This window comes from Balearica regulorum, chromosome 1 (genome assembly GCF_011004875.1).
Source record: "Balearica regulorum gibbericeps isolate bBalReg1 chromosome 1, bBalReg1.pri, whole genome shotgun sequence".
Taxonomy (NCBI): Eukaryota; Metazoa; Chordata; class Aves; order Gruiformes; family Gruidae; genus Balearica; species Balearica regulorum.
The window spans coordinates 38326239-38351052 of record NC_046184.1 but is presented as its reverse complement, the minus strand read 5'-3'; the positions used below and the strand labels follow the sequence as shown (position 1 = coordinate 38351052).

Here is a 24814-nt window from a genome sequence, read left to right as displayed (position 1 = left end):
ATCAGCAGACACAGCTGATCTTAGCGTAACTCCAATGTCATTTCAGTTTGGTAGCTCTCCTTCAGGTGTCTCAAAGCAAAGGGGTTTCCAGTACAACCCTGGGGAGTCTGCTCCCTCCATGGCCCAACACATTTTGGTTTTTTAGAAATATTCCTGATATTCAATTTAAATTTTCCTTTGTTCAGTTATTCCTACTACATCCACTTCATCTTTTAGTTTTTATTGGGTCCTTATTCATCTTTATATTAAATGTGCCGAAAGTGCTGAACTATAAGCTATCCTATAGCTTATAGGATAAAGCTATAAGCATTTCAGATACTGTTCTGCATATTGACTCTCAAGCCTCTGATGGAAAAAAACTTCAATTACGAAAATCCTTGAATCATGAATTTCATTACTGTTAAAAAAATATCAATAGGAGCAGAAGGGAAAAAAAACCCAAATCTTAGTATCCTTAATCACTGTATCTTTGCTACTGCATTATACAAAACAATATAAAAAGAACATATTTATCTATTATTTTCTACCTCTTTTAGAAAAATAGCTAAAGAAACAAATAAAGCTCTATAGCCACATAAATTTCTACTATAATCACTCATTAATGACCTCTATGAAAGTGAATTTTCAGCCCTTCTCGTTTAAGATGTGCAAAATTCCTTCCTGGGGAAGGGAGTTGCAAAAATCACTGAAAAAAAAGTACTGAAAACTAGCCCCGTATCCATTGGGGGTTTTCTGCATTCATTTTACAACTCATTACTACTAGTGTATCTATCACTGTCACTGCAATGATTTTTAATACACAAAAAGAAAATTTTAAAAAAGCCATAAAATTCAGTCACTGCTATGTGAAAGAGGTGATTTTAATCGCAACAGGCTAAGATAACTCAGCAGTACTTCTCCTATCTGACTTACAGAAGTCACTTACAAATAGATGAGAGAAACACTTGGAAGTCCGACTGAAGGGAAATAGTTTTCATGTAAAAAAGCTTGCCATCTTCAATTTAAACACAAGAACATTTTGCAACCCAACCTAAGAGACAAACATATTAAAATCAAAGTTTTGGACTTTAGCTGAACAAACAACTTTTATTGCTTAGCTCTGCAAACTGCATTCTAGTCTTAAAGAGCCATTTTGGTAGTAATAGCAAACTGACAATTTTACATCAGCACCTCATTACTATTCACAAATCTCCACTGACCACCACAGAAGGCAATGTTAATAAAGGTCAAAATTACCATCTATCTGCATAATCTCCTGTAAGAACTGTACTGTAAAGGATCAACCATTCTAATTGTTTGATGTATTTGTAAAAATCTGATTAACCCACACTGAAGTCACAGAAAACACTTCCACAGATTTTAAGTACTTGAGTCGAGCCTCAGCGATGAAGGTACAATAGGTTCTTTATCAAATATTTTAGTTTGATATTAAATTATTTCCATTCCTTTAAAGAGTACACTAGCTGACTTATTAAATCAACTAGTTACTCATTTAAAATTACTTCCTTGGTTTGTGGTACTAGGAAATGACTCTTTAACAAGTATTCTTGAAAGTGTATCTTTGCTCATTTGCTTGGTAAGATAAGTCGATGCCTTTTAAAGCAGCGTATCAACTTGCAATTTTTAAAATCAAAACTGAGGCAGCAATTAGCACTATAAGCATGCAAACAAATAAAAGACGGGATTGTTCAATTCTGATTACCTACCTAACCTTAAGTCTTCGCACTAACCCCACCAAACATTTACCTTTCATATTTATTTTGTAAAGTGCTACATTATCATTATTTTCCTGAAAGAGATTAGTTGCTGCAAAACTTCCTTTTCCTAAGAACTTCAAGAAAACCAGCGCACATGTCAGTGAACTTAATGGAAAAGTCACAGGGAGCTAAATGCCACATGTAGGACACGCCACATTAAATGCAGCCCAAGCTGCATTCACGGAGAGTGAGATTGTTTGCCAAATCATTAAACATTGCTCTTAGCACATTCCATACATTATATATGTTCTGTACATCGCACTCCGTGTTATTTATTCCATAAATGTTATGCCATCATTTAAAGATTTGTATCACATCACATCTATTTACAGATACAATGTTTGTGTGACTAAGGATGTAGAAGTAATTGTTGATCAATGCTGTTGGGTTGTGTATGACTTCAGGAGCCAGATGGGCTCTTTTCTTTTTGCAAAGAAATACTAAATTAAGTAACTTTGCTATCACCAGGCACAAACCAGCAATGCTGTCCTCACAACCTGCAAGTTGAACTTGATCCACAGATAACTCGGTCTCCAGACCCGAGTACGGTCCCCACACAGCCGGGCATAAACAGGAGCTGCCACGGTGACTCCAGATCAAACTCAATTCATCAGTTGAAATGGAGTCAGAAAGGTTGCCCAGCTCTCTCCAAATAATAGCATGGTACACGTTTAGGATTCAAAGACAAGCTATTTGAGGTTGAAGTAAAAATCACAATTAAAAAGAGAAAAGAAATCAAATGAATCCACTGGAGAGGTTAAAATTTTGTCCCCACTGATGTCTGCCAGAGCTGTCATGAAACGTAACTTATTTAAAAATATGTTTTTAGTATTAGGTGTCACTACTGCAGTGTCTCTGCAGAAAAGGTTGTCACTAAAATTCTGGTTGTGAGAAAAGGGACATCAGGAGGAGATAAAGTTGATTGACCTTAAGTAACCATTTGCGTATTTTCCAAGCTTTAGGAAAGAGCATATAGTGGGGGTTTGGGCTGTTTGGTGTTTTTTTTTTCCAAATATAACCTGAATTTTGAGTCTCTCAGGCTGAAAAACATTAGGATTGATAAGTTTTAACTGCAATACTATTTTCTATATGACAGTATTTTCTATTTCTATACATTTTAATACAATTTAATTTTATATACAATTTAATATTTTTATTTCTATGTTATATTAATATATCTTCTATTTTTATTATCTATAATAAAATGTTCTTGCCTTGGAATTTCTTCAGTTTGAAAATATGTCTGTCTGTGTGTATATGTATGTAAAAGAATTGTTCAAATGGAGGCACCTCTGGGGAACTCGCAAGCCACAGACCGGTCAATCTGTTCTTTCTGCGATGGCATCCAACCCACACAAAGGCTTTCTCTCTATCACTTCTCACTCACCATCTCATTCTGATTGAATCAGATCTGACTGATCCTTACATGACTCCTCACTACAGCCACTCACGGCCTCCTGACGTTTCCTTCAAACAAACGAAGGCATTATTCAGTTGTTGCAATATGACTGCAGGCCCTGAAGTACTTTTGTCACTTGCATAAATATACTATAACGCACTCGTCGGCCACAGAGGTTTTACATATGTAACATCTGAAGAATATTTAACCGAACGAACACTAAAATGCATTCCCACTAGCCTCTGGACTGGAAATACTCTTCACCAAGGCTCATGGAATAAAATACTCATTTAAGAATGAGAAGCAGCTAAGGAGAGGCTGAAAAAAATGAAACCCAAAACATGAGACTCATCTCAATTTTTTTAACGTTTAAACCTCTTAGTGAACATGTCTGTCTCCAACCCTAGCTCCGCAAGCTGCAGGGAAGTTGGTTTCTTTTTTCGCAGAGATGTTACGGTGCTCAAAATGAAACAGAAGCTGCTTACTGGGAGGCGGTGAGTTAAGCACTCTGCGCCGCGGGAAGCCGCGAGTGCAGCAGGGCTGGGGTGGAGAAATGGGTACGGCGGGTCCCAGCCCACGCCACTCACCACCGTCATCTGCATTCAGATGTTTGACGTTGTCGCTGGTGTAATCATTCCGGGTACAGTCACTGTGAAACTGAAACTAAAATAACCACCCACAGCACGGCTGAAATATGGCTCTGCGCGTATAAAGGTGAATGACTTCGCAACAACTGCAAGCAGGATTTCGGAGCGCTTCAGGCGTGTGCACGGACCAGGAATGTGAAGAGCGGGTATGTTTGCATCTATCAATTGACAATGATAGATTTTTCTAGGTACCTGATAAAAGCAACAGGTTTTCTTTTTATCCTCTTTGTCCTTTCTGGCATGCAAAAAATCAGCAGATGCTACCTGTTGGTGTCTGCACATTGCCTCACAAAGCTGAAGGATTTGCTCTTTTGTCTTCAAGGCCCAGGGAAAGCAGTGCCTACTAGGGTAAATATTTCTAAAAGCACCATTCCCATACATCAGGTTTACTTAGGTGAAAGAGAACTGGAAAGAGGTGCCTACAGCAACCTGCAGCCGGCAGGAAGACCTGGCCCAGGGGGAAAAAAAGGAAAATGCGACAGGCTGACAGAGGGAAGAGGAATCAAACAAGCACCTTACAACTAGTCCGCTCATTTCTTCATGGCGTGGCTTTACAGTTGGACCACATAGGCAGCTCAAGGGATGGCTGCTCACCTCTCATCTTGACTCCTCAGTCAATGAGGAAAAGCGGTTAATCACCTCAATTAAACCTCTACCCTAGTTGGGTAAATATTACCCACAGGGCATGAAAATAATCCACATCCCTGAAAAGACGTCAGTACCGCTGCAACAACCCTAAAAACATCTGCCAAGTACATTTACCCTTACACAACCTTAATTTTCAAGCACCTGAAGAAACCGTACTGGGGCTAGAGTTGTTAAAAACACCTAACGTTCAAAAGAAGAAAGGTACCGTCCTGACAAACAGTTGTAAAGGTTACACAAGAAATCTGACGAGAAAGGTCTGCACAAAAGGCCCTGCTCCCCAGGACTGTTCCACCTCTTCTCCTCTCAGTTAATCAAAACGAAGAGCAAACTCACACCGGCCGTTTCCTCAGGATGGATAAATCAAGAGTCAGCAACCCCTCCCAGCCAGTCCCTCTGCCCAGGAAAAGCCCTATTTGTTGTTCTTACTCCAACACCAGTTGTGAGAAACCTTTCTGCTGTCTCAGGAGCAGCAAACAGAAAATTCCTGCATGAAACCCCGTGCGTGTGACTCCATTAACAGGCCATGGCTGGGCACAGAGGATGTAATTATTAAAACTCCAGGAAGCAGAGAGTCCCTGTCCAAACTTTGAAATGCTAGAAAAAAAATTTGAGACAAATCCTAGGGGAAATATTTCTCAGAAACGAAGAAATAGCGCCCGTGGGAAAGTAAAAGGGAAAGGAAATTTGGAAAGCATTTAGGGCTAGAACGACTGGCCCACACAGAAACCCCTCCTGTCGTTATCAGAAGAGGGAAATGAGAGCAAGACAAAGATGCCTGAAGAACACAAATACAATTAAATGAGGCAAGACCTACCATAGCTCACCAACTTTATTAATTGACACGTCCATAACCATGAACCCTGTCTCGAGGTTTGAGATGGGAAGAAGCTGAAGAACAAATGTGGAGAGAGGAAAGCTCCACCAGGATATGCTGCCCATTTAACAAAGTCTCCATAAACTTACTCTTTCCAAGTGCTTTTTGATAAAGAAGCCTGGGGAGGAGGAGAAGATCACTGCCACAGGGAGAGAAAAGGGTTTCGGAGCCATAAACCCAGAAGTGAAGCTGGAACTACGAAACATCATCAAAAAGATTTGGGAACTTCTGGCATCAAAGCTAAGATTATTCCTGACAGAATCCTTTCACCATGTCACTCCAACAGTGAACACCATGAAGTTCATCAGAAAAGTCTGTTGCTGACAATTGGAGGAAGCTTTTGCAAGAAACTCATCGGCTGTCGGCTACATGTGGATCACGCTCGCAACAAAGTCCTTGAGGAGCCAATAGCGTCTTTTTCAATAATAGTTACACTTTGGGGGCTTGTGTTGTTTTGAACACACAAGTCAGGAGGTAACTTGTTCCTGACAAAACACAGCAGCTTTAAATAAATAGCAAATTCAGCATTTCTAACAGAGATGTGAAAAATTCATTTCTGACAGATTCATGTGTTTTTATTGCCTTCAAATAATTCCATAACCTTACAGGAAATCCTAACAACTGTTCAGCTTGACTGACCTCTGTCAGTACTGTACATTGTGTGTTTGGGGGTTTTGCCCCTCCCCTCTCATTCTTTATTAATAAGGTCATTTGCCTGAAAACCTGTTTCTTAAAGAGTTCGTCTGTTCATTCTGCACCTGAAGTCATAATCCTTTGTTTGCAACCTCACAATCGGTTGCTGTGGAAATGATTATGATGTCACATAAAAAAGGATTAGTAAAACTGCAAGTAAGGAATAAACAGGTTGAACAGATGAACTCTTAAAAAACAAAGAGGTTGCTTTCCTGCAACTATTCACAGAATTAAAAAAAAAAAAAAAAGAAAAGGAAACAAAAACTTTCCCCCAAACCTGATCTATGACATATGTTCACACAGTGCTGTCATAGGCCAGGGATAGAAGAATTTCCTTCATGATTTTTGGTCCAGGAGCAATGTTCAGAAAAGTCTCCTGGTAGTGAATATATATATTGTGTCTTGATGAGATACTTCTAGAACAGGACCTCACATTCAAACTACTGTTAACCCTGTGCTTCTCTTCCCTTCTCAATGCAGCAAAAAAAAAAAAAAAAAATTCTGTGGCTAATATATGGATTTTTTTCCCCTGGAAAATGATGCATTTGTCATAGTGATAAAATTAATCTTCTCAATGGACTTCAGATCAAACTAATTAAAACTAACCCCTCATGGCTCCTACCTGCTGCTCTACCAATCAGAACAACTTCTGCTCATGCACCTTTGCCACGAGATGCTCAGACTTGCAAACTCCGGCTTTGGCGGGTGACGTGGGTGCGGCGGGAGTCATGGGACAGGGCCGAGGCTGGCCAGCTGTGGGGTCAGGGTGGCAGCACAGGCATTAGCCTGCAGCTGAAGCGTTTGCCTGACGGGGTCTGTCTCTGAGCGAGGACCTCTCCCAGCAGCTCACTGACCACCGCAGCCTCTCTTCTAGCTGGCAGGTGAGGTCAGAGCAGAGGAGGGAGGTTGTGGCTCTGCAGAGCCAGCGTGGGATGTGCAGCCCATGCTTGCAGGAGCACTTCCACGCTACTGGCCTTGAGTGTCGCGGCCAACCGGGATCCCAGAGCCAACCGTGCCTTGATTGCATCCCAGATGGCTCCTGGATCACCAAGCCTGGTGCCTAACCATGCCGATTCCCCTCCCTTGCATAAGAGACATACATGTGTAGCCTGTCTCTGCATGGACGTGGGATACCTGAACAGCAAGCGCAGCAGAGGAACAAGAATAGCATAAGGTATCTAATAACTTTACGGCTGGTCCTCTTACAGGCACAGATCCTTGCTGTCTATTTCTCCCACTTTCCCAAGCCACAGGACCAAGCACAGGGCACTTGGATAGATTTTGGTCTGCCAGCTCTGCTCTTCTAGGTGACACAAAAGAAACACAGATGAAATTGCCTTTCACCTTTGTTTCACGATTTAAGATAAAGAGCAGCAGATTCTTTGTACAAGGGTTAAAAATCCACTTACTAACGGGGAAAAATCTCTTCCCTCTCAGAAGCAAAGAGCACGCGCAGTGCTGGGATGCCATCTGGCTCCCACCGAGACTTTGGAGAACTAGAACTCTCTGTGCTCCTCCCTTCACTTACTGCTGAGTGTGATGGGCAGCTGAAGTAAAGCTGAAGCAACTCTGCTATTCATTCCAGGCTTGATCTTCCACAAAAGGAAATCTGCAAGTAGCCAGGACTCAAATCCCTGTCATTTCACTACTGTGAATCAGGAACACCACCAGGAAAGCTGGTCAGCTCTGCAACAAATTACCCAGCTGCTTGGCAAAAGGAGCTGCCCTAGCATGCTCTGGCCATTCTCAAATCCTTTTTCCCCTTCCCCTCCCAGGTAAAATAGAGCAAAACAGAGACTGACAGCAAAGCTGACAGGCTCATGACAGGCTTGTGCTTGACAGGGAGGAACCCAGCACACAGCTATTCTTTTATGCACCAGAAGCGCTTTACGTTGACCAAATCTAACATTTTACTAAATATTCCATAAAAACCCAATGGAAGATCCTTAAACCTAATGTATCCCCAAGGGATCAACCAAGAATTTGTGCATAATTGAGCCCTATTATCAACTTACTCACCCAGACGACATTCCCAGTCATTAAAAGGTTCAAGACACAACGAGCTCAAGTACATTGACAAGTATAGCATAAAAACACTGAAAATCTGATTTGGAAGGTGCCTAGAGCTTATCTAATCCAACCTCTTGCTCAAAGCTGAGCCAACTTCTAAATTGCATGTTAGCTCAGGTTGGTCTGTGCCTTCTCCAGTTGACATTTGGAAATCTTCAAGGAGGGTGATTCCCCAGCCTCTCCGCAGAGTATGTCCCGTGCTCATCCTCTTCCACCGTGGAAATTTTTTCCTTGCTCCAAGGGAATTTCCCTTGCTGAAACTTGTGGCCATTGCCCCTTATCCACTTACACCATTAGATAATTGGGGAAACGCCATGGACTCAGTAGACCTGTGTGAGTTGGGGAGAGCAGAGTTCTGCTTCTGTTAGGAATTTGGCTAGTGCACAAATGACACTCTCCATTCACTTGCATCCTCAGAAGCCTCCACTCCCCATGGCCTGACTTTGTACCTGATCTGTGCCTCCCAGCAGGCTTAGAATGGGGAATGCTGATGCAGAATCACGGTGAGCAACTCGCACATAGGTACAGCATGTAAGTGTTCATCCCACTTATCTTTCCAAGTGTCTTAATCAAGGTTTCGACAAGCATAATGTATCGATGTTCTATTTATACTGTGGATCATTAATTTTAAGAGGTTACAAGCACTTCGCATATAGAGTTGGAGAGGTAATTCTGTGGTAAAGAATTAAAAATGACAATAATATTTAACCCTGGAAAACAGGTGCTAAAATGTTCTTTATTTGCATCTTCTCATTGAAATGAATGCTTTAGCTATGCAAGCAACAACCACAGATCTGAAATAAGGAGATGCCTTGCACTTGGTAGCTATGCAGCGTTCATGAAAGCTTTGTGACCTCCTCAATGGAAGATTGCTTTTACTTTCATTAAATATATATATATTATATCCCCAGTAAAACCAACCCAAAAGACATCAAACACCAGAAAAAATACATTGAAATAACATTAAGGATCTAATATAAATCCACAAAAGCCAGGAAATTCAGAGATAAAGAAAGACTTTCAGATGAGGGAAAACTTTCCAATATATTAAACTGGAGCATAAATTCACTTCCTCTTCACATGTTTGCCATCAAGTCATTCCAGACACAGGGGGGTAAGTTCCTCCCTGGGTAACTCAAGTGCCTTCAGCAGTACCACACCAAGAATCAATTTGGCCCTACAGAACTATGTCTTAATACTTTCTCTATTTCTGATAATTACCAAAGATATTTGAGTTTAAACAGCAACTTCCTCTCTTACAGCTCATTTTCCCATCGTTCAGAGACTGCTATAAAACTGAATTTGTGAGATCGCAATAGTTTCCATGATTACAGACTATGATGTCAATCGTGGGGTTATGACTTCATTGACAGACCGACTAGAAGGAGAACCTCTGTGTGAAGGAGAAAATCCACACTCAACTACAAATATATCTGAGATTAGCAAAGACAACACCGCACTTCACTGGGCACGGACATTTCCATCTGCATAAATAATAGTCTCTACTTTTCACTTGAGCCAAGTATGAAAATGCCCCTTAAAAATTTCTGTTTCATTCATAAGTCATTCACAGTGCTGATGTGTTGCCACCCAAACTCAGCCGTGGTGCTAGTGCTGCGTGGGCCAAGCTTGATGTCAGCAGCAGTTTAATTCATGTGCTGTGGGTCCAATGCTTTGCTGCACTTTCTGGAAGTGCAAAATCAAACATACAGCTTAAGACGGGATATGAAGGGAATGAAGTGATTTTGAATTGCCTTCAAACTTCCCATGATTCTGCCCTCGTCCTCAAGCAGACACGGCTTTTGCCTCTGGGGTCTGGCTATTCCACCCCTGACAGGGCAAAACAACCACAATGAACCAGTCACTAGAAGATCCCTAGGTGTCTGCCTGAGCAACAGGATCCAAAACAGGAATGTGATGGGGAAAACTGGAAAGAGGGGAGACAGGAGGCAATCTCCTGAACTGCATCGTTCCAAAGCTAACTCAGGTACGTAAGACAACTGCCCTGAATCTTGAGATACGGAGCAGAACTGCTGTAAACAAAAGAGCTTTCTGCATCACTTCTGTTTCTGAAAGAGGAAAAACTATTTTTCCTTTCGATTTCCTAGATTGCAAGAGGCAGAGGGGCTATGGCTGACCCCACAGAGCCATGCAGAATAAGAGATGGATAACTTGGGCACTCTCTTATGCTGCATTGCTATCAGTGTCCTTAATATCAGCACATGGGACACAACTGAGCTGACAGCTGGTGAGGTCAGATTCAACCCAAGAATCCAGGAGTGACAATTCCCCGTTGCTCCAAGTATGACAGAGACTTGGACTCTATGTTCATGCTTTTTGCCTGTCTTCTACTCCTTGCTGTAAGAGCTTCTTGTAGGTTACCTGAAATTTCTCATATTTAGTCTTGGACCAGATGTTTACTTTGTTGGATAGTTTCCAAATAAATTCAGTCAGACATTTTTTAAATTAAATAAATGCCCTTTTCAAGCTCAAATTACTCAAAACAAGAACTTTTTCAAAGCTTCTATCCGTGACATTTACGTAGCCCTGAATAAGGAGAGTGGGCAAGCTAAGTATTCAAACGTCAACCTGGAGAAGACAAACAGAGAATGGATGCAACTACAGTTCACCCCTGCCTCTATACTTGTGCAAAGTGTCTAGAATGCTCGCATTGCAAAAGTGCGAAGGAAGGATAGAATCCTTCCCCTGGCTTTTTATTGTAAGGCCACTAAAAAACTGCTGTGAAAACTAACAAGTCAACAAAAAAAGAGGAAGCTAAATAAATCAATAGAGTTCTGCCTCCCAGTTATTACACACTCAAGATAATGGCTTTTGGGGGTGTAAAGGGTGTGCAGAGCTTTGCAATGTACAAAGCTTGCTCTGGGACATTACTTAATTAACTATTTCAAATTTTAATCATGCACAGCAAACCACAATGATTTATAATTATGCAAAAAGATCATGATGGCTCTAACTTCTCCCTTAAATAGCTTTCTTAGTGATTTGGAAGGATAGGATTAATAATCTCTTTCTTGGAAACCAATGGCATCTGGTTTGCCTGCAGAGGCTCTGAGACCTTCTACTTCCTGAAATGAGCAATGAAAGAGATGAAATAGCTTCTGCTTGGAGCAAAATTATTATTAAGTATATAATTTTGAAACATTTTTGTGTGCATGTGTGAACTTCAACTATAACATAATTTCTCTTTGTTGCTCTCTGTGCAACGGATATTGCTTTTACCTAAGGAATTTTGATCTAGTTTAAACAAAAAGTACGATGCAAAAAAACCTTCTCCCTCAAGATATGCTGCAGATTAAAGGGTAAATTCCTTCCCTTACTCAAAACCATAATCAGTGGCTTTTTGTTAGCATAACTAAGAAAGAGTTTCCAATTTACATATCACCATTTACAAGTATTTGGAGAGAAAATCCCAACTCCAACCAAGTCAGCTGGAGTCTTGCTATTGAATTCATTTCAATGGAGCTACTACTTTACACAGACCTGCTTTAAAAAAGAATTTGTTTCAGTGAGTAATATACCCTCTGTATGTATCTACCTAGGACCACAGCTGAGCATATCCTTAATCAAAGTTATACATGTGGAAAAAGCAAGATCATTCAGGCATTTTCAAAGTCATGTCTTTGTATATCTTAAAAAAATTGCTGAAGTTTAAAGTACAGAGGTGTCCATATTCAAGTTTTCAAATAGTCCACTGAAAGTATTAAATGAGAAAAAAACTTTTAAGCAGCAATGCTGTCTATATGGCATGCAAGTTGCTTTATCATTAAAAAAAGCATCAATAAAAACCTTCTGTCTGTACAAGTCTAGCCCACTTGTTACTCACACAGTGAGTAACTCGAAACTTACTGACGTACATAACAAATTTATCATAGTCTCAGATCGATTAAATATTATTCTTGCTAAGTGAGAGTCACCATAAAGTTTCTGTTCATCCAGTGCCTAACTTGAACATGTATAGATCTTCTGCCTCAAATGACCCAAGTTCAGTGCAAACATGGCTATTTGCACAATGTATAGACCTTATAACCAACCAGCAGACACAGTTATACATCACATTAGTGGCAGATGGAGAAGGGCTGAAATCCAGGCAACTGATTTCATTAGGAGTTTGGCCACTGACTTCAACAAGCCTAATATTTTATCATGCATCTCCTGGCTGCATATTCAATCTACTTGACCAGAGGCATCATGTGTCACCGACAGACTATTTGTCTATCTCAGTCAGACTTACATATAAAGCTTGATAAAACAATTGTTGCATGCTCTAATGGTCCTCCCTGACTTGAATGGGAAGTTTGCAAAAGAAGGACCTTAAAAATTGCATACACCTCTGCCTCCTCCAAATAGCTGATGAATATTAATGCCTGTTAATGAATGCAAGAGTGCATGCCAAGGCAGAGATAGCCTTGTCTCCTCTACATTTTTAATACTCTGATCCACGTACCGTATGTACTTTGTCAATGTGTTGCGTGAGTTGTTTTTTCAAGACCCAAACAGACAGATGTCTGTGGAAGGAGAGTCCCCAAGCAGATTTCTCAAGGTGTTTAGCATCATTAACAGGAAACAATGCAGGAGGAGCAGCCAGAGCATGAATGGGTTCTGTGTGAATACTAAGGAAACCCCAAGAACATGTTAACACAATGCAATTTTGATAAGATCATAATAGTGAAGCTCGCGTATATGTTTGTATTACGTCTTGTAAAAGGCCCCAATTGCTGTCTATTATGATAATTGATATAACAGTCAAAATGGATTAGGAGAATATATTGGGTAAAGTTATGATTTCTGCCGTACACAGGAACTACCAGTCTGACTGCTTTTTAATCTCCCAGCAGTTACTCTGAACAGACAGGATGTAAAAATCCTCAATCTTGCCAATTCACTGATAATCTTAAAGGCTCCAAAATGGAGAATGCCACTACTGGTAAACCACTTCTTGTAATCAAAGCAAACCAACCTCTGTGGACCAGACTCCATTTTCATTGACACTGATACAGATACACAAGTAATGCATTACTTCAAATGTAATTTATCAGTACTATTATTTAAATCATTACAAGTAGCGCCCAAGTCTGATCATGCAGTTCTGCAGTTAAACAGTTCTCGGGATTGACAGACTAGAATAAAACTAACTGAAAATACCAAGTTTATTTTTGAAAAGTAAAAAGAAAAAGCAGAATAAAGATATACATTATACATTACTAGCCTCCTAAAACTGCTGTGGAAATAGCACACACACAGATATATAACTGACCTGCCAAAAAACCTCTGAAACTACAATACTTGCAATAATAACAGGCAATACCATTTGAACTGATAACAGAAAGAATTAAAATCACGTGCAACTAGATTTCAGCAAGCTGTTGCCCGCAAAATTCTTGCAGCCACACTATAAAACGCACAAATAATGTCTTACGTGCGTGAAGATTTCTCTAGGGTGGGATTCGATCCATCTATTCTCCACAACTGCCCATCTCTTTAAGTTCCTCAGTTGCCTAATATTTTCCTACTTAACCTTAAAGCCCCCTGCAGACTGAAGTTTAATTAGCTGAACATGCTCAAAATTGTTAGTCTAAGATAGCAAGCCTTACCTCCCAACTAACGCTTCACTGCATTTCAAGTTTCAACTGACAGCCACCCAAAATCCAGCTCCACCCTCTGGAGAAACCTTCAGAGCTACCTAAGGTCAGGACAGAGCACAGCTCCATTCACAACTCCTACATTAGCATCTCAGGGTGAGAGTGCTCACAGTGGGTCTGCCCATGAGTAAACATGATGAAGATTTAACCCCACATCTCCTATACAAGTGTCCTCATCACCAGTTCCTATGATTTCCTGGATGAGAAGCATCCTCCAGCCCTTCTCCTGAAGCTGAAATGTCATGCAGAGAAAAGGTCCCAGAAGAAAAACAAGGAAGAAAAGGGTATCTTTTGAGTATTAGTTAAGGCCCATTCTCAAATTGAGACAGAAGTGGGGTTCCAGGCTATGTTCTCCAATGTCTGCATTTTAGATCAGACAAAAAGCAGCCCTAAGGAGGTCACCTCAGATCTTCACACGGATGTCTAAAGCACCAGGCCAGGCTTCCTCGTTTTCTTCTTCTCCCGTGTGGCCCTACTACTTTTAAATACATCGCAGAATAGCAGCTCCGGGTCTAAAGAGCTGTCACCCAGACCAGCTCATAGCACATCACTTCTCCTGGCACACAGGTTCAGCCCTGGCTGAGCAGTATCTAGAGTCTCTCAGTGCTTCAGTTATTAGGCTATTATACTAAATTGTACTATACTAAATTATACTATTTCACTAAAGATGGACTTACAGTTCTCCTCCACAAAGTGTCCAGCCTTACGAGATGGCTAAGCAAATTGGTCCCGAGTAACGTGAGGGGAAGCACCACATTTCTGGTTCCCCGTACACAGAGTGGAGGGTAGATGTATTAATTCAAAGTCAGCTCAGAGGATGACCTTGCGGAGAGCGGGAGGCACGTAAGCTAGATGAATGGATCCCTCTCTGCGGCCCTTCTAAGGCACCTATTTCACAGCACTGGCTGTATAAAGACAGAATAAGAATGGGTTTTGTCAGGAAGATTACGTATCTGTCCCCTTTCAGGACAGGCTCCTAAAATTCCAGTGAGGCAGCACATAGCTTGGGTGGAATGGATTTCCCACAGTGTCAGGCTACAAAAGAAAAGGGATGAAACCCAGAGGTGCTTGTGTTCAGGAAACAAACCCACCTTCTTCTCCTGTCTGTCAGCTCAGGGTGGCGAGCGACTGCCCTTGCGCAGCAGAAAGACTTCCTTCCTAGAAAGAAATCACTACAACATCAAAATGACAAAGAAGCCTCCCTACCTATGCTGCATCGTGATGAAGGAAGTCATACACCATCAACAGCCTCCAGTAACTGCACGGCTGGTAAGCATTTTCTGTGCAATCAGAATCGTTCTGAACAGGGAGTTACAGAAGACTGCAAAACAAACAGCTCGCTATGAGCTTTTATCGGCCTCAGCACCATGATTACATGTTCCTCAACATACAGCTTTCTCATGCAGTCTGTCATCTTCCCAGGCCTTGGTGTTGCCCGTTTCAGGGTTCCCCCAAAGGCTCAAAATACCTGGATTCTCTCGGACCTGAAAAGATCTCTTCCTCCTTTGGCAGCAGCGTCACTGCTGCACCTTTAAACCACTGAACTGCGTATCCCAATCTTGACTATTTAAATAGTACAGCCTGTGAAGTCACAGTTTTCAAATTTCACAGTCAGGTTCTTGTCCCTCTATTTTTATTGTATTTTTCCTTTGTCGTCTGATGAATATCTCAGACAGATCTTGGGACAGAAAACCAGGTGCACTTGTAAACACCATCATAAACTATGCTCCATTTCTATCTTAAATCGGTAGCTAGCACAAAGTAAATTCAAGATCGCAGAGCAAAAATGTATCGTGCTAACTAAATCACATATAAAGTACATTGCTGTTGATACAGAAAATATTTTTCCTCACTCTTGAGTTGTGTGCTACAAAATTAGAAGCTACCTCCTGGTGAGGATATTTTGCAGCTATTTACTGAAAGCAGCCCACTTTCTCGTTGAAAACCTAGCCTCGTACCTAAAATGTAATACTGAACTGCAATTTAAGGTGAGGCTTAGTTGCAGGATTACAGAAGAGGAAATAACAATACTTGCACTTAAAGCATGTAATGACTTTCATTCAAACACCTGAAAGCACTTTCCAAATATCAATTATCACAGTACTAGCCTCCCCCCAACCCTTCCAGGAGAGGATCAGCCCTGCATTCCTTCAGCATCCACATCTCCTGCTTGGGTCTGTAAAGAATGCGGAACGAAGCCAAAAGTATTACTCCTCTTTAATTATTATCATAACTCTTAATTGAGAGGAGCAAACTCACCACACAGGGACTTTTTGCCATTTGTAAGATGGCCCTTTTCTATCACTGGCAGAGAGCAAATGGTATTTTCTCGTGAGGTAACTGCAACACTGGGGCTCACAGTATAAAGCAGAATTTGGCACAGATACATTAAATAAGCTGCACAATCAGTCAGAATTTATCAGAAAACCTAGATGTCTTGACTCCAAATCTTCTGTCCTAGATCACACTTTAACACATGGTTTTCCATTCCCCCTGCACCACTACCTGTGAAGAGGATGGGGAATGGAAATACCATCTCTGGATGAGGTACCTGGAACAGCCCTGTCCCACGGCTGTGGTTCTGGTCAGCTAGTCCTGAAAAGTGGGGTAACCGCACCCGAGACATTCAAGGAACTAGGCACCTGGGTTTCGTGACTACATTTGTCATTTACTGGAACAGTATTGGACTTCTATATGTAATTAAGGTACAAAGATGAGAAAATACCATCAATACACATCAAATACCTTTCATGCTTACATTTGGGTTTGGTTCAAAATCCTTCCACTCCCAAATCTCTCCACTCTATCCTCTTTATAGACAATACATAGATTTTGGGTTTTTTTAATATTTTACTCCTACCCCTCATCGCCCACCAGCTAGACATACGCTAGAGATACCGAGATACGTCTGAGTTTACAGAAACAGGTAAAACCCATGTATTGGTTGAAGATACAGAATTGAAAAGCGTGTTTCCCTCCCTCATCCAACCTGTTCACAAGCAAGCTTTGCTGAAGGAGGATGGCCTTGAGCTGAAGGCACAGGGCAGGCTGCCAGGAAATCCGAGTTCTATTCCTGGCTCTTCTACAGATTTCCTTGGGCAAGGCAATTAACCTTGTGGAGTACAGTTTCAATGGAGGCGAGGCCCAGCTTCTCTTTCTGCATTCATAACATTTTCAACAGTGAAAATGGAATTGTAGGAGCAAGAATGAGTGCCTGTACTTTTCAGTACCTGATAGGTTTTCTCTGTCAGGCAGTCGGATGCACAATTGCTGATAAATACTGACAAACCTGAGAATTCAAACACTGCAGGTGCAAAAAAACACCTCCTGATGCTGCCACGACCAGCCTCAGTGTTCCTCGTATGTAAAATGGGCAATGAGGCTTATAAAAATCAAAATACATGGCCAAATGGAAAACTAATTTTTAAAGTTCTTGAACAGCCATTATCTGAGATCATAAAAACCAAAACAGCTTAGAAATTCAGGTTACCTTTCAGTACAGATGCTGTAATTTTACTCTGTGCATTTTTTTGCCTGTTAAAATTTCCTTTTTGGATCTCAAAGAGAATAAAAGATTTGCCTTTAAGAATTCTGAAATGATAGCTGAAGTCAAATTATTTCTTTAGCTAAACTGGATATCTTTTAATATCCCTTAAGAGAAGCGGAAGTGAATTACAGAATGAGTGAAATATCCTTTTGGTAATACAAATTTATTTTAGAAAATAAATAATTTGGCTGAATTTTCTGTTGTGGGCTACAGGAAGACGTGCACTTGAAATAAAGAGTGCCACATCTACTTACACCAACAAGGAACAGGGCCCTGAGATTCCAAGGAAGGACACTATTTGCTTAGAGAAGCTTCAAGAGAAATGAAGACATATACCTCTCTCAACACAGGTAAGACAGAACATATTTTTAGTGATTTTTTTATTCATTTGGCACAAGCATGCAAGATGTTTTTTCCTTTCCCAGAATGCTGAATAGAAAAAAAAAGACAAAAATTGGCAAAAAAATAAAAAGAGCATTAAATATCTGTCATACTGTATCTGTCAATATAGGAGGAAAGTTCAACAATCACTGCTTTTGTCAAAATTTTCAGGTTTTGAGAGATGATTTCTTCTACAGATCATCTGAACTGGAAAGTAAATGTATAGGCATAAAGCTTTTAAGGATTTCAATTTATGCCCTTCATCCACTTCTTAAGTTTAGGAATTTTGAAGGAGAGAGGTCAATAGTCTGGTTTTTGTAATTATAAAAGCCCCTTCAAGCTCTTTAGACAACTGAAACGATGACCCCTCGCAGGTGACAGTCTTGCCCACACAGAGGTAAACCATGTTAATGAAAGAAGGTATTTCATACTACCATGTTACAAAACAGCATCAATAACCATCACAAAGAAGGTAAGGTAGTTTGGAAGATTAAAATAACAGCAACACATGCAAATTTTCACGATGCTTCATACAAAGCAGTAACACCACAGATAATGCCAGTCAAAAATTGGAAAGACGTAACTGAAATGACATTATTCTTCCAAGTACAAGAAACTGAATTTTTATCTGTGCTATCTTCTGTAATTACATAGCAACTTCCTTTTTCATTCATCATCCAATGCATGTGATTTAAGTTTCTACCTCAATCATGGTTTGCTCCAAATGGACCATGAAGTAATTCATTCAAACAAATATATGTTCTCATAACAATGGAATCTCTAGCCTAGCTTAGGAATGCACCAGTAAGCACCACAGTATCAAAGGGGGGGATCTCTCACACATAGCTTTTGCTATCTACAAGCCAGATATGAGTCTTATTTTATCATCTAGGTTGTCCTTCCCAATGGCAAAAGATTGCCGTCTCCGGCCGAGAATACACCACACCTATAACAAAGCCTTTTTTAGGCAGGATGGACTATCATCTCAGAGCATCCTTCTCTCTCCACTGCCCAGTGAAGAAGCCTGCATGACTTTAAGCACCTCCTAGACTATGACTTCATACGACACAGAAATGACTGCACTGCATGAGAAATAAGCAAAATTGGTTAAACAGCTTCACAGAGCATGGCACTACCAGATAGAACTTCTACTTAGATAATGGTTTGCAAAGACACATTATGAGCAAGAAATAGCCTCAAAACATCAATGGGTCTTCTGAGGCAATAAGGTTCTCTTGATATTTATTCCTTCAATGTTCAGAACCTCATTTTCAAAATCGTACATGTGAACGAGGATTAGGAGACCTTGCCCTGACACAGGCCTTCTGGAACTGCTGGCATAGAAACATCTCGCAAATTCCATGTTTAAAGTTTGATATCTCAGCTATGTCAAAACTGCAGTGGGAAATAATCTGAGCAAAAAGTGACTAGGAAAAAAAAGCATTTTTGTAATGATTTTTTTAAACGTGGTTTGGCACCGCTTAAATTGACTTTCAGTATCAAGTGAAATTCTGCCCTTGTTAAAAAGGGGAAAACCTGAGCTTCCAAAGTACCATAATGTCTAGCTAATCATGATTGGATCAGATAAAGCTCCTGCTTAAGGAAATTAAGTTCATTTCTGATTATCTTTTATCTTCTACCAAACTGAAATGTGCTATCTAGACTACTAGCAGAAAACAAAATTCTTGGAATAGAGAGCTTTTCTGAACAAGTCGCAGTTGTTACCTGGGCATCAGTGACAAGATGTGTACATGGATGCTTCACATGCACCCTGCACTTGGAAATTCACTGATTCTCTTCTGCTGTTAGAATTTTGCGGCTTCCAGAACTGCATCTTTCCATCCTTTAAAACAGTTTTGTGGCATGGCATCAGCCATCTCTGCTCCCCACCAAAGTCCTCCTAAAAGCTGTAAAAAGTTCTGGACTGTTCCTTGATCTTTTAAGCAATTCTGCCATGCCATGCAGTCAATCTGTGGTTCAGGTTAAATAACGTGGAGGTGAAATTAGACAATACCAAAAATCTATCTAAATACATAACAAAACCAAATATGCTTTTAAGCATCAACTTCAGAATTGGGTTTCAGGTTTCTCCATTAAACTGATCCCTGAGAGCACCAGAAGTCTACGATATTTCCACAGGGGTTTTCAATGCAGTCCTTTGGAACAAACAGCAGAATAATTGATTATTCAGTCTCCCGCTCCACTCCTAAGCCTTCAGTCCCCTCCTTTCAGTCAACTTCTAGACATACTCAGAAAAAAAAAAAATAGCTTTGACTGTGAGCTCTTTACACGGGGTTATGTGAAGCCATTGGCAAAACTGCAGAACTGCCAATTCCACAGGCAGCAGCGTGAGGTGTCAGTGGTGAAAACCTGGCACTGATGAAGCCAATGACAGACCTTCCACTGGCTTCTGAGAAAATGAATCTCCCTAGCTATGAATTTGATTTTATGCCTATGCTACATAAAATAATTCTGCTAATAAAAACCACGTTGCTTCACCTGCCTTTTCCAGGCATCAAAGGCGATGTCTACAATACATAGACAATATGGACCAGCAGGAGAAAAAAAGGCTGGTGCTGAGGACCTAAGGTCCACACCACACACCTTTCAAGAGGTTTTTACTTCACTCTAGCCTAGTCCTATGGGGTGAATGCCTACTGGATCCAATTTTGTTTCCCTCAAAAGGAATCCAGCCCATGAGCTCTAGGACTGCTCCACAATGCATACTCTGAGCGGGGACAATTAGGAGATTCATTTCCAAAGCACACTCCTGATTTGACCTAACACACTACAGTAGATGCATCCAAAGAGCTTAAAACATGTTCCTGCATCAACACCTCTAAAATTAAAGAGTACCAAGGTCATGAAGAGTTTACCTCCCTCCCAATTAACAGGACTCACAGCCTTCAATGCGCTTCACACACGTGCAGCAACCTACTGTGAAGATGAGCTCTGCAGCAGCAGGCATTGTGTTTCTGATTGCAAATAAATTCATTTCCCACCTGTGTGATCCTTGTTATCTTCACGATTTTTATTCAATTAGCTCTCCACATTTGGAAAGTGTTTTTATGTAGCTGAATATTTTATTTTCAGAAGAGTTTGTCAATCTTTACTGTCTGTTGTACTGACAAGAGTCTTCTTTTCCTTGACAACTTTGCAAAGTACACGTTACTGCATTAAAAGGATTATTGGATGTCTCATGCGCTTCTGATAAACTTGGCTCCTTGCCCTCTTCACTTGGGGTCTCCCTCCCCCTTCCCAGTTTTATACTAGTCAAAAAGATTTACTTCTCTTCTAAAAAATAATATATTAATAAATACATTGCAAGTCACAAACATTAAATACTTAATTTGAACCGGCAGAAAGACCAGCTACCGGAATTCTACAGCGGTCTGTTAGCTCGTATGTCTCTGCGTCTGCATATTGAAGGAAACAGCAGAAATAATACTTTACAATTTGATGAACAACATATGACACAGACTCACAAAAAAGGGTTACAAACTTAGGAAAATACCTGCCATATAGAATTCTGCCCTCTCCAAGAAAAAAAAACCCTACACATTCCTCACTTTCACTGATACGGAACTGTTAAGGCTTGATATAGAAATAAATTGGATTAAAGAAGAAAATAATCACTAAGGACTTAACTGAAGTTTGGGTGATAAAAAGGGATGTTTACTGAGTACCTGTTGGATGTCAAAACAGAAAGGATGATACTGTGCTACCTGCTTTTAGGCAGAATCCTCCCTTGATTTCAACTATTAACTTTGCTTATAGTTGGCACCATAATGGCTTATAATAATTTAACCACATTTCCTTCTGGAGCAAAATATAACATCACTCTCCATTTCATCATGCACAGAGGAGGAACCCATGAACCTAATTTAAACTGGAAGGAGAGAAGAAGAGAGGGAAAAAAGACACATTTGATTCTCAAGAGTCTACAGAATTATCTCAATGCAACTGCAGACAGGAACGCTGTCTCTGCAAATCACAAGAAGCAATCATATTGTCGGAATAAGCAAAGAAGACTGTGCTTTCAACAGGCACAACAGCAAAGTAATACCAAGTTTGAAAAGATGCCTTAGTTACAAAAAAATGAGTGCAGCTGTTGTAAGTATCCGTCTCACAATAAAGTGATGCATGCGCCTACTAGATAACCAAGAATACCCCCTTCTGCAAATCGGATTCTTCACCTGACAAACAGCCCATACTAAAGTTAATGCTCCGCTTGTACTTCCTATTCTTCCCCAGAAAGATACAAAAATAAAGGGGAAACATTCTAACCTAAAAGGTGCCACAAGCGTTATATTTAGCCCTTTTCACGGAAAACTCATCTTAATTTCTGACTATGAGTGCTTGGGAGAGAAAAATCTTTAAACATTTCAGACTGATGCATTTTCCCTTTTCGTCCAGCTCTTCAACCATCCCTGTTCCACTATCCCACATTCCCAATTCAGTGGGGATGGCCTGCCTGTTATAAATTACTCTCATAAACCAGCTATTTCTGCTGCTTCCCTTGGGATTGCACCCAAGGTGAGGATCAAGCAAGCAACACTCAGCATCCACATGTGCAAGCTCGGAGCCGGACGGGAGGAAGCAGACAGTAACCGATCCATATTTTACTGCACTTGGCGTCTGCCTTCTGCAAGCTGCCTTTGCGAAGATCACCAGCACGGGGAGGTCTGAGCATGCCACCTTGTTTCCTAATGCCAATGAGCTGCTTCATGTACCCAAAATCTGCCTGACTTAAAAAGCAGAGGCTTAAAAAGCAATACACCTAGTGTGTAATAGTCTATCTTCTCCACAGAAATATCCTGGGGTACTTTATCACCATACAACGCTATAGAACTAGTTGTTAAAGTGACTGGTAAAGCCATCTCTCCTGTGTTATAGCTGCTGATACTCTGGAGAACCTTAGCTGTCTGAGCTTTCGCAAGCATATACTTTTACAGCTGTGTTAACATCTATGCAAAAGAACTGAGCAGAAGGAGGCAAAAAATGACGGGACTGCAGAGGGGAAAGAGAAGGCAGAGTAAAATACGGGAGCAAAGCTGAGATGCGGAGGGATGGATTCGAAAAAGAAGTTTAAAGAAAAATGTTGACCGGATAAAGGGAGAAGGAACTAGAGAACGGAAATCAAAAATGTTAACGTGTGATGGAGCACATGGCCATAGCTTTGTATCTCCTAATACCCGATTATGATTTCCAAGCGACATACCCATCGCTTTCCTTTTGAAAGCGTACGCGTAAGTGAAAGACATGCAGAGGAGAGGTGCACAAGGCAGACTCTCATTAGCTGTAAACACCAGTGAGAACACAGAATTTCAAGTATCTGAGACCAAAATCTTTCCATGGCCGAAGAATCAAAGCACATGTGTCTGACAGCCACGTCTACAGGCTAAACGGCCGGGGAAGAGGAAACTTTTAATGAAACATATAACCAGTCACTACAATTATATGGGGCATGGAATGGCCCAGAATGGAAAAACTTAATTCTGAGTGCAAGTATCCTGCTGTTCATTTTTCTTCTTTCTCACTGGATTTAAGGAAAATATGCTGTGTTTCCAGGCAATGTAGGACAAAGACATTTAGGTTTTTAAACTTTATCTTGTGCACACCACACCTGAATGTTATCACCCCTCTTAATCACCTTCTGATGTCTGATAGTGCCCCTTTAACCTTTGTTACTCAATTACTGAACAAGTTTTCTCATTGTTACTCTCTTTTGAAGAAAGAGTTGTGCCTCTTTTCGTGCTGATAAGAGACACATAAATATTCACTCCCAGCAAACATCTAATAGTAAAGTGTCTTGAGCAAACTACCAGAGTCTAAAGGTAGGAAGCTGTGGTTAACTTCTCTGCTATCGTAAACTTCTAGCCAATCCACCAGAACAAACAGAGAAGATGGATGCTCTTTTTTTACAAATAAAGCAGAAATAACTATTCTCTAGAAGAATGGACTTTATAACATGCTTTATAACACAGCAAATAAATCAAATGATTGGAAGTGAAATACCTACCCATTTTCTGGGCCGGCCTCTGGGTCGCTTTTCACCAGTGGCTTCTGCTTTCTGTAAAGGGAAAAGAAACACAACATATTTTATACCTCAGCATTCTTTAACAGCCTCAGTAACTAGGAACTCCTTTCCTGTAACATTACCCATAGTTATATCTCTTGGGTGGCACCAAGCCCCCCCCCCCCCCCCCATGGGTTTTCTGGTGGAACGTGATTATGTTGGTTCTTCTGCCACCTCCTAGACAGCGTGGTCAGTGGATGCCTCACCTGCACCCAAGGGTGCCCCCAGCCCCGATCCACGCTGGGTCCAGGGGTGCAGAGGAGTGTGCCCACACACACCCAGCTGCTCAGTGCCCGCAGTAAAGCCTGGGGTGCCCCGGCCCCGGCCAGCCACGGGGCATGCAGGCTGTGGATGGGGGCCCAGGGCAGTTTGGGAACATGAGAACCCCCAAGAACATCAAATCTAGTCTTTCACAGGCTGTCAGAAATGACCTGAAGATACTAAATTAAAAATGTAGCCTGTTTCAAGCCTGAACAAAGCAATTTATAGCAGCCACAGTTCCTGCTTTTATCCTTTGTGATGTTCATGCATGAAATGCATTTGGACAGACTATCACCATGAACGTGTGTGTGTTCATATTGGGAAATAACTTCTCTCTTCACATGAAGTTTTCCAGGTAAAAGCTCACCTTTAAGATGTAAGTAAACCTTCCACTAGTCCAAAACACACCTTCCCTTTTCAGGTTTAAGGAAACAGTATGGAAGGTGCCCTAGAAATGACAGTTATATTTGTATAAGCCCAGCAGCTGGTCCTGAAGCTCAATGTAAAGGAAGCATGGGCTCTCTTACAGACTCTTCCATTAATTCACTGTGAATACTACTACTTATGCATTACACTAAAATACTTACAGACTTTAAAATGAAAATTGCAGGTTATTTTCTCTAGATAGGCTCTGCCTATCCATACACCCCATCAGGTAAATAATCCTGTCCCACTGAGGGTGATGAGGATTTTGCCACCAGCTTTAGTGAGGGCTTGACTTGCCAAAGTCCCTGAGAATGAAGGCTTTTAGTACACATTCTGTAAATGTGCTTCCACATTTCCATGAATTGCTTTTTT

At 40.9% G+C, this 24814-nt stretch overlaps 1 protein-coding gene across 3 annotated transcripts in view; it reads right to left on the bottom strand.

Annotated features, from left to right (window-relative positions):
• Positions 1-24814, bottom strand: part of HMGA2 (high mobility group AT-hook 2) — a 131941-nt gene that overhangs the window by 96836 nt on the left and 10291 nt on the right. For all 3 annotated transcript variants that reach the window (XM_075745950.1, XM_075745958.1, XM_075745966.1), the window contains exon 3: positions 23699-23749. In XM_075745950.1, the coding sequence (XP_075602065.1) occupies positions 23699-23749 (51 nt within the window). The remainder of the gene's footprint in view (positions 1-23698; positions 23750-24814) is intronic.